We start from the raw sequence: 11,799 nt of genomic DNA, 5'->3' as shown, positions 1-11,799 counted from the left end.
GCCTATGCCCGGTTCTGAGTGTCCTGATGACACAGGCATCATCAAATGGAGGTCCCACCAAGATTGGAAAAGAGAGGACAACCTGACGAGATGGTCCCAGGAAGCCGGCCAGTGAAGGAGGGACGTATTGGGGAAAATGGGCCAGGAAAGGTCCCAGTAAGCAGGATACAGAAGCACCGTGGGCATTGAAAGCACGTGCAAAGAAAAATAAAGATTTGGGGTACTGGTGAGTAAACCTTGTAAAAAGGGACAAGGTAATAATGGTCAAATGTTTTTGTGTACGTGTTCTTTTAGAGTTATGCTAAAATCTAGAGAAGCAAAGTTAATTCTCATCGATGCTTTTAGTCTTTGGACCCTGATTAGAGACAGTTTACACCCTAGACAAGAGAGAAAATGGTTTGAGAAAAACATTCCTCCCAGACTCTCCACAGATGCTTTGGCAAAAGAAGGAAAGTGAGATTAAGCTTTTTAAGAGCTCTCCTAGGGACATCCTGCCTCCTTGCTGGCTTCTATTGGAGAAGTGCTCATTTCTGGTTCTGGGTCCTTTAGGTAGGATATCTGGGTCCCTTTGGTGGGACACCATCTAGCTCCTTCTCTCTATGTCTATTGTCTGTCCTTGTTGCACCAAGCTGTCCATGGATGTCAATGTATGTCTGGGTTGTGCTTCTTGTTGCTTGAATGTTTTGTGTTTCATGTTTAAAAGAAAAAATGGTGAAAACTTTAAATGCTGGTTGATTTCCCCCTTGATTTAGTTTTAAGTCCTTTCAAGAAAGGAACAAATAAATAAAACAGTTTCAATTGACCTTTGGAGCCCAGCATCCTAGATAACTGGTTATCTCTGGTGTTAACTGCCATGTGTGTCTCTGACTGAATCCTGCCTCAATGGAGGAATGTAGCTAGGAGCCTAGGTCTGTCCACTGGGGAAGCTCCCCAGGGGGCTGGCTCAATGTCTACACTAGCTGGCCTTAAAGGTGCCAGCAGCTTCAAAGCTTCTATGGTAATGGAGCTGTTAGCTGTTTCTCTTAGAGAAATCTTTGACTGTGATATTTGGAATCAACAGGTAACAAGGTGCTTCTTTTAAAATGACAGCTAAAGAAGTAAAAATGGTGTTTGATCTAAGTACTAAAGATATGTGTAGTCACTTCATTTTTTTCTGTTTGGTTTTAAATGTATAATAAGCTTTACATGTCTTGGCTATAGGTGACTGGCTTTTAAGTTATTGGGTATGGTTGAAAATTTGTAATATTTGTAATAGAATGTTGGCTTAAAAAAGGAGTCATTCGAGAAAACACGTGGCATGTGCCAACCCAGGGAAACAGGTCTAGATTGGGATAATATTTTAATATAACTCTTATCATGGAAACCGGACTTGTAAAAGAATTTAGGGCAATGTCTCTTTGGTGAGGTATTAGAGCCTGCAATATCGATCCTTCATATGCAAGGCTTGGCCGTCATACTTTATAGCATGAGGAATGGACTTGGTGTTTTGGAGAGACTGGATTTTGGAGGATAGTTTGGTGGAGGGTGAGTTTTGCTTTCCAAAGTTATGGCAGTGCTCTGATGTTACAAGGGAAACTTGAAGATTGTGGCTAATGATTGCCAGTGTTACATTGACTACAGTTTACAGTCTGATCACAGACAGACCTCGGGATTCTAACTCACACATATCTGTGCTTAAGAAAAAATCAAACAGGTGTAGATTGTCACAAGGGTTGATGAGGCTATGGAACTTATAAGAGCATGACAGCCTGCTTCCTCCAACTGCTATTTCAAGAAATACATATAGAATTATTATAGATTTAAAAGATTGGTCTTTTTTTCTTTTCTTTTCTTTTTTTTTTTTTTTTTTTTTTGGTGCTGGGGACCGACCCGGGGCCTTGCTCTACCACTGAGCTAAATTCCCAACCCCTAAGAGATTGTTTTTATACTGTTTCTTGCACTCTTGGGTTGTTGTGAAATATTTCATTTCTTGTGTTTCCTTGGGTTTTGTTTGACTTGACCATACATTTGTATGCCTTTTTGAAAGAAAAATGTACTAATTTTTATTTATTTTGGTGAATTGTTCTTTGGATGACTTTTGTCTGTGGTTCCTCTGAATGCAGTTCCAACGGTGGCCAGAGAGACACCAGATACTGAGTTATAAATGATGGTTAAGCACCCTGTAGGTCCTCAGAGTGAAGCCAGCAGGTTGCCCAGGTTGAACTCCAATTCTAGCTCCCAGTGCACCATGATGTGCTACAGCTTCTCTGCTTCCTCCTGCTCTTCCTTGGCCAGCAGCACCTCTGCATTCTGCCCCTCCATGGCTCTCGCTTGGGTCTCAGTTCCTCCCTCACTTTTGGGGATTTTAACTTTAAGAATGGACAGAAAGTTTACAATTTGATGTTTGCTCTATACCTGAGAAGCTTTTTTGCCAGGAAAAGGGAGTTTCCATTGCACAAAATGGGTTTTTTCAGGAAAAAACATGGGTGAATATATTGAAACCATGACCCCTCTCAAGGCACAATCCATGAAACAACAGGTCCAGCTTGCATACATTTAAAGGAGTAGGAAAAAATATTGGCCTCTAGGGAACAGTAAAAATTGTGGCAAATGGATTATATGTCACATGCACGGACCCTGGATTTATACATTTCAGGAAGAAGAATATCCCTCATCCACGGTCTTTAGATCTTTGGCTGTTAACCAAGATGTTCTATCCATTTCAAGGCCTGATACAACTCTCCCTCTCCTCAGCAACTGAGTTGTAATGAAGGAGTGAGAACTCTGAAGCTCTGGAAGGAGAGTGAGCGAATGGGTGTTCCCTGGCTCAAAAGTGAGTCTCTGGAAAAGCCACTGCAGAAACTGGTCAGTCTGGGTGGAGGTAGTTAGCAAGTAAGCTATGGCATTTCCCAGTGACATCACCGGTAGTGTCTTCCTTGGAAATTCTCTTGTATCCAGGAGACACTAGAATGTTCTGTGATGTCAGCAGTGTTGTGGTGACACCAACTGCCTGAGCGATTTCCCTTCATTTCCTAATGGGTTCCCGAGGAGGCATGTTCTCCAGGATCCTCAGTCTCTTTCGGAGGGACAATCATATCCATGCAGGCACCAGACCAAGGCAGAGGGAGGCTAGCCTTCCATCATGTTGGAGAAGAAGACGAATGGAAAGGTCCTTGAGGAGGTCAAGTGAGTACTGGGCAGGGCAAGGGGAGCTCCCTGGAGGAGGTTGGCTTGTGTTGGTCCTTCCAGGAGTAGGACGTATGATTTAGAGCCTCAGTCTTCCTAATGGCTGACCAGACACAATAATTTCTGATCATTAGTTTGACAGAAAACCAAGAACTGTTATATGTCAAGGGGCTTTCCTTGGATCTCTTTAGTGTCCTGGGCAGTGTCAAAGAATACCAGGATGAGCCTTTATAAGAATAACAAAGTGTCTCTTCCAGGATCGGCTGTTGAAACACTTCATTCTCAGCAGTGTCCTGTAGATTACTTGGGTAATTGATGCCAAGAGGGATACTCTCCTGGTCATATATCAAGGTCTCAGTTACTTTGTCCTTGAACACACATGATTAGGGATTCAAGATGTTAAGCAGTTTGAACTCAAGGACTTACCTGCCTCACATCAGACATTAGCTGAGAAGGTCCTCCAATTCTTCTTGTTTAGGCCAGCTTTAGAATTTCAGTGACAGAGGAATGGATTTAGGAGGTGTGGTCTATATCTATGATGGCATATGTCATCATATGGCTCTGACGGTGGGAACAGGGAACTAGCTGAGTTCAGCTTAAAGATAGCTTTCTTGCTCTGTCAGGGATTCACTGTATCTGTAGAACTGTTCATCCTCAGACTTTTGTTTAGAGTAAGCATAGTTTTTCTTGACACTGTGTCCACATATATGCCTGTTTACTGGTATTTATCTACCTACAGAGTTTGATCAGAAGGCATCGTCCCAACCCTCCACGACACCTGTTGAAGAGGAGAGAATGAAGCGTTTGGAGAACATCAAAATTGCTCTCCAGAAGATGCAGAAGGAGAGAGATGAACTCAGGAGTATCCTGGCCGATTACCCGGGAAAGAATTTAAATGACAGGTAGTCACAATGCAAGTTCTGTTAAATCCACATTTCCTCACATCACAGTAGGCTACAACTCCAGGGTGTCCTCATGGTCAAAATCACTTTCCTGATTGCATCAGAATGTGAAGTTCAGATGGGAATGGGATGGTGGCACAGGCTATTTTAATTCCTACAAACGTAAATCATAGCCTGTGTCCTGATTGAATCACAGTCTGGGAGTGAGGGTAGTAGTGTGTGAGCTCTCATTGTGTGGTTTAAGGAGACTGGACAGGTGTTGGCTTGTGGGAATTTCTAGGTGCTCTGATTATGAGCAATCATTGTTGTAATTGACGTGGAGGTGCTTTGGGTTCAATAGGTCCTGTGAAGGGCTGGAGGGACCCAATCCCACTTGCTACCTCACAGTGTGTGACTGGACTGACAACAGGGGATCATTGGTTTTCTCTGATTTTATTCATTGTATTTGGAGATAATGCCACAGCCTTGTATTTAATTGGCATTCTAATTGTATTTGAGAGAGAGAGAGAGAGAGAGAGAGAGAGAGAGAGTGTTTTGTGTGAGTTTGTGTGTGTGTATGCATGTGTGAGTGTGTTTGTGTGTATCACTTAAGATCTGGGTATTCTATGTTCTGATTTGGCCTGAGAATTATCCTGTGTCAATTTCCATGGCATGATAATGATGAGGGTGAGAGCCTCACTGTGAGCAGTAGAACATTTCACATCTGCTCAGGTGGACGCACATGGGAATCTCCTGGTGCGTGTTATAAATTCTTTTCCCTGTAAATACTGTTCATGTTCCTTTGGGTTTTCATGTAGCAATAGATTCTATGATTGAGAATTGTTACCTAAGAACAGGAGAATAGTCTTCATGGGCTTAAGTTGGAGCCTGGATTGTGACACAGGGTCCTCGAATGTTCTTGGCAAGCTAGTCTATTCCTTCAAACCCCCTCAGGGAGCTCAAGCAAATCAGCTCCCTCCTTCTGTTTCCTGGCACTGCTGTCTCCGTGTTCACAATAATAAACTTAATAAATATCAAATGACCCAGTACCAAGAAGCAAGGGCGTGGCATGTCCTAGGCTGGGGTAGTTCAGGATTCAGTCTGAATTCATGTAATTCTTGAATCCTTCATTCATAATGTTATTTCATCCTTGGACCATGCCTTACCACAGGAACAACTTTGAGTCTGAAATGCTCACGATGCAGCACCAGGAAGTGATGACCGACATGAAGAAAATGAGCGAGCAGGTCAATAGAGCTTTGGTCAAATGTACACACCTCACACTGGAAAATGACTGGTACTGGTGAGTAACTTACAAGGTTGTGACCCCAGCACAGGGCACAGCATGTGTCAGCCCATTCTTATCTTTGAAGTAAAGTGAGGATCAGGCTTTTTAGTGTTTGAAGCAGACCAGGAAGCCTGTGTCTAAGGAAGGCTCTAGGACACACAGGACACAGAAAGATTGCCCTCAAGCGACATTCTAATAAAATGGACAAATAAGCACACATGGGGATTAAGTCCTCTTCTGGGAAAAACTTGAATCAATGGTGTCAGGTTTTTGAGAAGTGCCCTGAGTCTTCTGGAATGTGGCTCTTTTCTCCATTTGACCTGTCTCTAGGTCATGCTCCATGGCTACTGTGGACTTGGACTATAATCTGGGACTCTCTTCAGATCAGGACCCTAGAAGGAGTAATGGACTTGGAGACGTGGGAGGAAGTTGGAGACTGGCTGGGATTCACCATTTTTTCTTTGTGTCTCAGCCGCAGCTTCTGCCCCCTCCTAACTGAGTTGTTTGAGCTGAAGAACAATGCCCAGAGAGCACGGCATGAGAACAGGGAGCTTCTATGGGAACAGATTGCACTGGAAGAGTCTATTAAGGAAACAACAAGGTTCTGTGGGGAAGCCAGTATGAAAATCCGTGTAACAAGCAGCCTCAGGTAGGATGAATGAAGCATCAAGGGCAGGTTTTCCTGATATCTAAGCATAAACCAAGTCAAACCAGTTTAACCTTTCTCCACCTTATCCAGACACTCTCCTAGGTCTCATCCAGTTGTTCATCTCTTTGAACATTTACAAAACTTTCTGTGATGTTAGCTTCATGCAAGAAACTGGAGGATTGACAACCAAATCCTCCTGCTCAACTAGAAAATGCATTTCCTTAAGGGGGATCTGTTGATCACACACTGCACACTTACATGCCATTATGCTAGAGGGATGCCATGAGGTAGCCGTCTTTGTAGTGCACAGAACTGATTAGAGTTCAGTTCAATTGCCAAAAGAATGGCTCTCATTGTCAATTATGATGGGGCTTGTGGACTTTCTCTCCTTTTCCCCGTACATTGAAAATGGTCCCTTCTGCCTGTCCAATACGTGGTTTCTAGTGACAGAGCTTGAGTAGCAGTTTGTCCGTCCTGTTTTATGTCAGTGTTTTAGTGTTCTTTCCTGTGGCTTATGTCCTGGAGCTGACTGGATGAACAGGGATGTAGGAAAGACTTCTCTCAGGGTGAGGGTTTGTGTGAGATATGTGAGGATTAGAGGGATATTTTTGTCCAGCTCTCTCAACCTAGTGTGCCCAAGAAGTGCATTCTCTACACAGGTTTACTCTATAAGGGATGGAGAGCAGTGTCTAAGCTCTCACTTGACACATTTCCTTTGCCTAATATGTATTCAACAACTGTTCCTCCAGCAGGATGGCCTCCCCATTCTTTTCTGCTTCTCACTTATGATTTCTGTTCTCTCTCTCTCTCTCTCTCTCTCTCTCTCTCTCTCTCTCTCTCTCTCCCTCTCTCCCTCTCTCCCTCTCTCCCTCTCTCCATCTCTCTCTGACTCTGTGTGTGTGGGGGGGTGTTTTTTGTGTGTTTGTGGGTACATATATGTGTGATCATGTTTATGACTATGGTGCATATTGTACTTTGGAAGTTGTTTGTTTTAATTGTTTGTGATATGGGGGTCTTATATATATAAGTGTGTGTATATGTGTGCTTTTTCACATGTGTGTGTGAAGTCATCAATTTTCTGAACACAGACATATATATATATATTTATATATATTGTATAAGTCTATATGTGCATATTTAGAAACATGTAAAAGTATACACACACACACACACACACACACACACACACACACCACAAACACTCTGAGAGAGAAAGAAGAAGAGAAAACATAATCTTAATGGGGTCTTGATCACTATTCAAACTATTTACACTGGGAAAACTATTCATACACATTGATATTACTTGGAGAAAACTTGAATAGGGTACAGGGATGTGAGGAGAGGCTGCTGTGTGAAATCTATATACCTCAGTGTCGAAACTGATGACTCAGAGCTCTTCTGCCTTCTTTGCTCTCGGTGTATAGTAACACTGGAAGGTCATGTGGCTTGTTGTGTCTTCTCAACATCCTGGTTATGTTAATCGTTACCTGCCACCACTTTCTTTCCAGATTGGCCTAAACTTGGTTGAATATACCTTGGCTTTGGAGTTTGGCCTGGAATTTGTTAATTGAAAGATTAATTTGCTTAGAGTTGAATCTGCAAGCAGAAGATGTCCAGGAGTTATGCTGAGGTGGAATCACATCTTTGCCTCAGACAGAACCTTAGGCTCAAAATCGTCCAAAGCACTCACCCTGTGTTGTGTTGTGGCAATCTTAACCATTGTTATTCAAAATCATTTGATCTGAGTGAAAATCAGAAAAAATTTTCACTCATCTGTAAGGAGGGTTTAGAACAGTGATGACCCTCAGACATTCCTGGAGGTGTCAAATGGGTAGCCCTGTGAGAAGCTGTGTACAACTCTTGTGAAAGTTCAACCTTTTGACACAGCGATTCCAGAATAAGAAGTAGGTGTGAGCAGAGAAACTGTGGCACATTAGTGTTTAGTGGTTCACCTCAGAGCAGCCATGAAGCAAAATTACCCAGATGTCCATCAGTCAGAAAGTGAAAAGGTACAATGTTGTCCAGCCCTTCCATGGACTGCGGCTGAGTTTGATTATACCTGCCAGCATTTGGCTTTGAATTAGCCTTCTCTTACTCGAATTATATCTGATAGCATCCCAGTCCAAGTTTTACCTTGGATTGTGGTTATGGAGATTTCCTAGCTGTTTGTGCTGGTAGTTTGTTTCCCCTGTCAGGTACTGTATGGTAAAGGGACCTCATATTGAAAAATGCAGCTCACTTTGCATGCACTGGGAAACAGTGAGCAGAGGACTGAAGAGGCTCACCTGCCCCCACCCAGTGCTCTGTTTCCTGAAATCAGCCTCCTGTGCACGGCCTTGTGACCTTGCTAAGCAGGCTTGGCTAACAGCCTAGATGTCACATTTCTAATTTCTGATTTTCAGGGGAATACACTTTATTGGCTGAGCTGTCTTTAGGCTATGCTCACTGTGTACTTACTCCACTCCAGGTTTTTTTTTCTTATGCCACAATAGTAGACTGGGTGATCCCTTCTATTACCATTAACTGGGAAACTAACCACATTCTGCAAAATACTCTGCTTGTATATGTGAACAAATATATTTGGGTGAGTTCAAAAGTGTGTATGTCTGGGTGTCTGTCTGTCTGTGTCTGTATACATGTATGTCTCCATGGACAATATAATCTTCTAATGACCTGGATGAGGAGAGAATGGAGGAAAGTCTGCAGGACCCCCTGAATCAGCAAAAACTGGTCACTGAGCAAAAGGCCTTGTCTGAGAAGATGCAGCATCATTTCGGTGTCACTGAGAGGATTTGAAAGCACAGGATGAGAGGACCCAAGTAGATTCCCTGTACTTATAAACTGTCTTATTGGGTGTGTGACTTTCTCCATAGTTCTCAGCACCTGTCACGTAGGAGCATCTCAGAATATTTTTCTTGTCCATTTTAAAAGAAATTCCGTCCATGAAGTGTATGTGATCCATAGAGATTCTGGCTATTGTGTACTGATCCCTCCAGTCTGTGCTCTCTTGTATTATCTGAGCCCAGTGCCTTTAGGTCTCCCCACAAATAGTTTTACGATACACATAAACAAAGGAGTGGTATAGTTTATTTTCTGCATGAGTATCTCCTTTGGACTTCAATGCCTACCCTCGGCAAGATTTCCATGCAGCATATTCTTGCCAAGTATAATATCACTTCAGTGTGCATGTACTTCTTGAGATATTGTTTCTCTGGGTCTTTGCAGATATTGAGGTTGCCATGTGGACCCCAGGCATATTCCTGCACTGGAGGAATAATAATAGTCTTCATTTCAGTGATGGCCGGGCTTCCAAGGCCTTCCTATTTTTTCTAGTTTGTTCATATCTCTCCTCATCTGACATTGAGACATTGCTACATGATATTAAAATATAATGTATATGTATGATTGGAATTATCTGCTGTTCACTGTTTAATTTTTAGCAGTTTTAAAAGCTGGGAAAATATGCAGTCCTGTGGGATCTCTTACCCTTCTCTCTTGGGCATGAGAGAATGACCTCAGATGAAAGATCATCCTGGATTATCCTGCTGAATTGTGCTGCTGTGTATGGGATAAGTGACATGGCAGGTTCTCACCAGGCCTTTTCCACCCCTAGGTCTGAACACTGCAGCAGAAGCTTTCCCAGGGCACAGAGCAGGATTACAGCTCTCAGAGACAGAACTGTCCACCAGGAGCACTGAGGGTGCAAAGATTGACACCACCTCCCACATCTCAGTCCTTGTAACCATACCAATCTTGGGCTAAATTTGAAAGACCTTGAGATGTGGCCTGGAACACGCCTCACGTTTAACCTTTTGACGACTTGTCCATCAACAACCAACCACTCCGAGTGAGGCAGGTCTACATTCATCTTGGAGATTTTTACCATCTTACCTGCCGTTCTGCTGTGTTTGCAAGGCCAGCAACAGGCTGGAGTTATATGTTGAAGAATCAGCAGGAATTGAATGCTGACTAATTTACTTGTTATATTTGTTTTTAGTTTGAAGTTTGGTTTTATGCATTTGGTTTTATTTGTTTACGTTTGAAGTTTTGTTATTTATTTGTTAACTTTAGTTTTTTAATTAATATGCTATATTCTTAAGGCTATATACATTGAACTCATTGACTCCCAACTTTAAAATGTTCTTGAATAAATTAATTTTTGCTAATAAATAACAATGTGACCTTTAACCCTCACTCACAAGACCGTCCTGAGTCATGTGTGGTTCTTCCTCCTGTAACAGCACAAGTGTAAGGCAACAGTGGTGTTCTGCAAGTCTCATGCAGCTTAGGCTTCACCATCAGTTCACAGCCAGCCAGAACTGCACAGGAAACTGTGCTCTTGATGTAGACAGTGTATCGTGCTCTGTGGATCCCACATACATGACGAAAATTATCCTTGCTTTATCCTTGTGCTCACAAATTTAGCTTCCTTTATAATGACAAACAAAGGAGAAACACAAGTATTTCTCTAATACATTAGAGGAAATAAAAACATTCAGTATAGGAATATAAAAAACGATCAGGACACACAGAGCTGTATGCCTCTGCATTCCTTATAATAAAGCATCGGTTATAACTGCACATTTATTGAATTCCAGCAATTTTGGAGGAACGATATTTTTAAATTTTTTATTAGATATATTTCTTTACTTACATTTCAAACTTTATTCCCCATCCTTGTTTCCTTCTTTAAGCCCCCATTCCCTTCCCTCTCCCTTCCCCATATGTGTATCCCCCTATACATCCCCCTTATTGTTCACCACTATTCCCCTGCACTGCCCCTGGAACATTTTCTTTATTGTTTTGTTGGTTTGTTTGTTGTTATTCTTTTTCTCCCATTTTTATTAAATTGGGCATTTCTTATTTACATTTCAAATGTTATTCCTTTTCCTGGTTTCCTGTCCATCAGCCCCCTAACCCCTCCCCTTCCCGTTCTAAATGGGTGTCCCCTCCCTGTCCAACCCCCATTACTGCCCTCTCCAACATTCCCTACGCTGGGGGTTCAACCTTGGTAGTACCAAGGGCTTCCCCTTCCACTGTTGCCCCAACAATATTATTTACTGCTACCTACGCAGGGTCAGTCCATGTGTAGTCTTTGGGCAGTGGTTTGGTCCCTGGAAGCTCTGGTTGGTTCTTATGGGCTTGCAAACCCCTTCAGCTCCTTCAGTCCTTTCCCTAATTCCTCCAATGGGTGTCCCGTTCTCAGTTCAGTGGTTCGCTTCAGGCATTTGACTCTGTATTTGACATGTTCTGGCTGTGTCTTTCAGGAGAGATCTATATCCGGTTCATGTCAGCATGCACTTCTTAGCTTCATCCATCTTATCTAGTTTTGGTGGATATATATCCATATCTAATATCTATATCTATATCTATATCTATATCTATATCTATATCTATATCTATATCTATATATCTATACCTATATATCTATATCTATATATCTATATCTATATATCTATATCTATATCTATCTATCTATCATCTATCTATCTATCTATCCATCTATCTATCTATATGGACCACATGTGGGGCAGGCTCTGAATGGCCGTTCCTTCATTCTCTGCCCTAAAATTTTCCTCCCTATCCCCTCATGTGAATATTTTTGTTCCCCCGTTAAAGAAGGAGTGAAGCATCCACATTTTCGTCATCCTTCTTGAGTTTCATGTGGTTTGTGCCTTAGATCTTGTGTATTTCGAGTATAACTAAGAGGCGAGGATGCAAAAGAATCAAATGAATAGCTTGAGGCCAGAGGTTAGTGGTGAACACCAGAGGGAAAGATCATTCTTCCAGAAAGAATTGGCAGGTTTCTGGTAACT

General features: G+C 42.2%; 1 protein-coding gene across 1 annotated transcript; it reads left to right on the top strand.

Annotated features, from left to right (window-relative positions):
- Positions 1–10,177, top strand: LOC148000738 (disks large homolog 5-like). Its single transcript, XM_087587005.1, has 7 exons — positions 1–226; positions 2,636–2,812; positions 2,938–3,165; positions 3,905–4,067; positions 5,218–5,349; positions 5,807–5,983; positions 9,597–10,177. The coding sequence occupies exons 3-7, from the start codon at positions 3,015–3,017 to the stop codon at positions 9,679–9,681; spliced, it is 708 nt and encodes a 235-aa protein (XP_087443131.1). The 5' UTR covers positions 1–226; positions 2,636–2,812; positions 2,938–3,014; the 3' UTR covers positions 9,682–10,177.
- The last annotated feature ends 1,622 nt before the right edge of the window (positions 10,178–11,799 follow it).

This window comes from Rattus norvegicus, chromosome 15, assembly GCF_021556685.1.
Source record: "Rattus norvegicus strain SHRSP/BbbUtx chromosome 15, alternate assembly SHRSP_T2T, whole genome shotgun sequence".
In the NCBI taxonomy this organism is placed as follows: Eukaryota; Metazoa; Chordata; class Mammalia; order Rodentia; family Muridae; genus Rattus; species Rattus norvegicus.
This window is presented reverse-complemented; position numbering and strand designations above follow the sequence as displayed.

What these genes read in the sequence shown, in the direction of transcription:
- LOC148000738 (XM_087587005.1), top strand. Translation starts at nt 3,015, where the DNA reads ATGGGTTCCCGAGGAGGCATGTTCTCCAGGATCCTCAGTCTCTTTCGG. An exon ending in AAGGTCCTTGAGGAGGTCAA is followed by an intron (nt 3,166 to 3,904) that starts GTGAGTACTGGG and finishes ATCTACCTACAG; the next exon opens with AGTTTGATCAGAAGGCATCG. An exon ending in CGTGTAACAAGCAGCCTCAG is followed by an intron (nt 5,984 to 9,596) that starts GTAGGATGAATG and finishes TTCCACCCCTAG; the next exon opens with GTCTGAACACTGCAGCAGAA.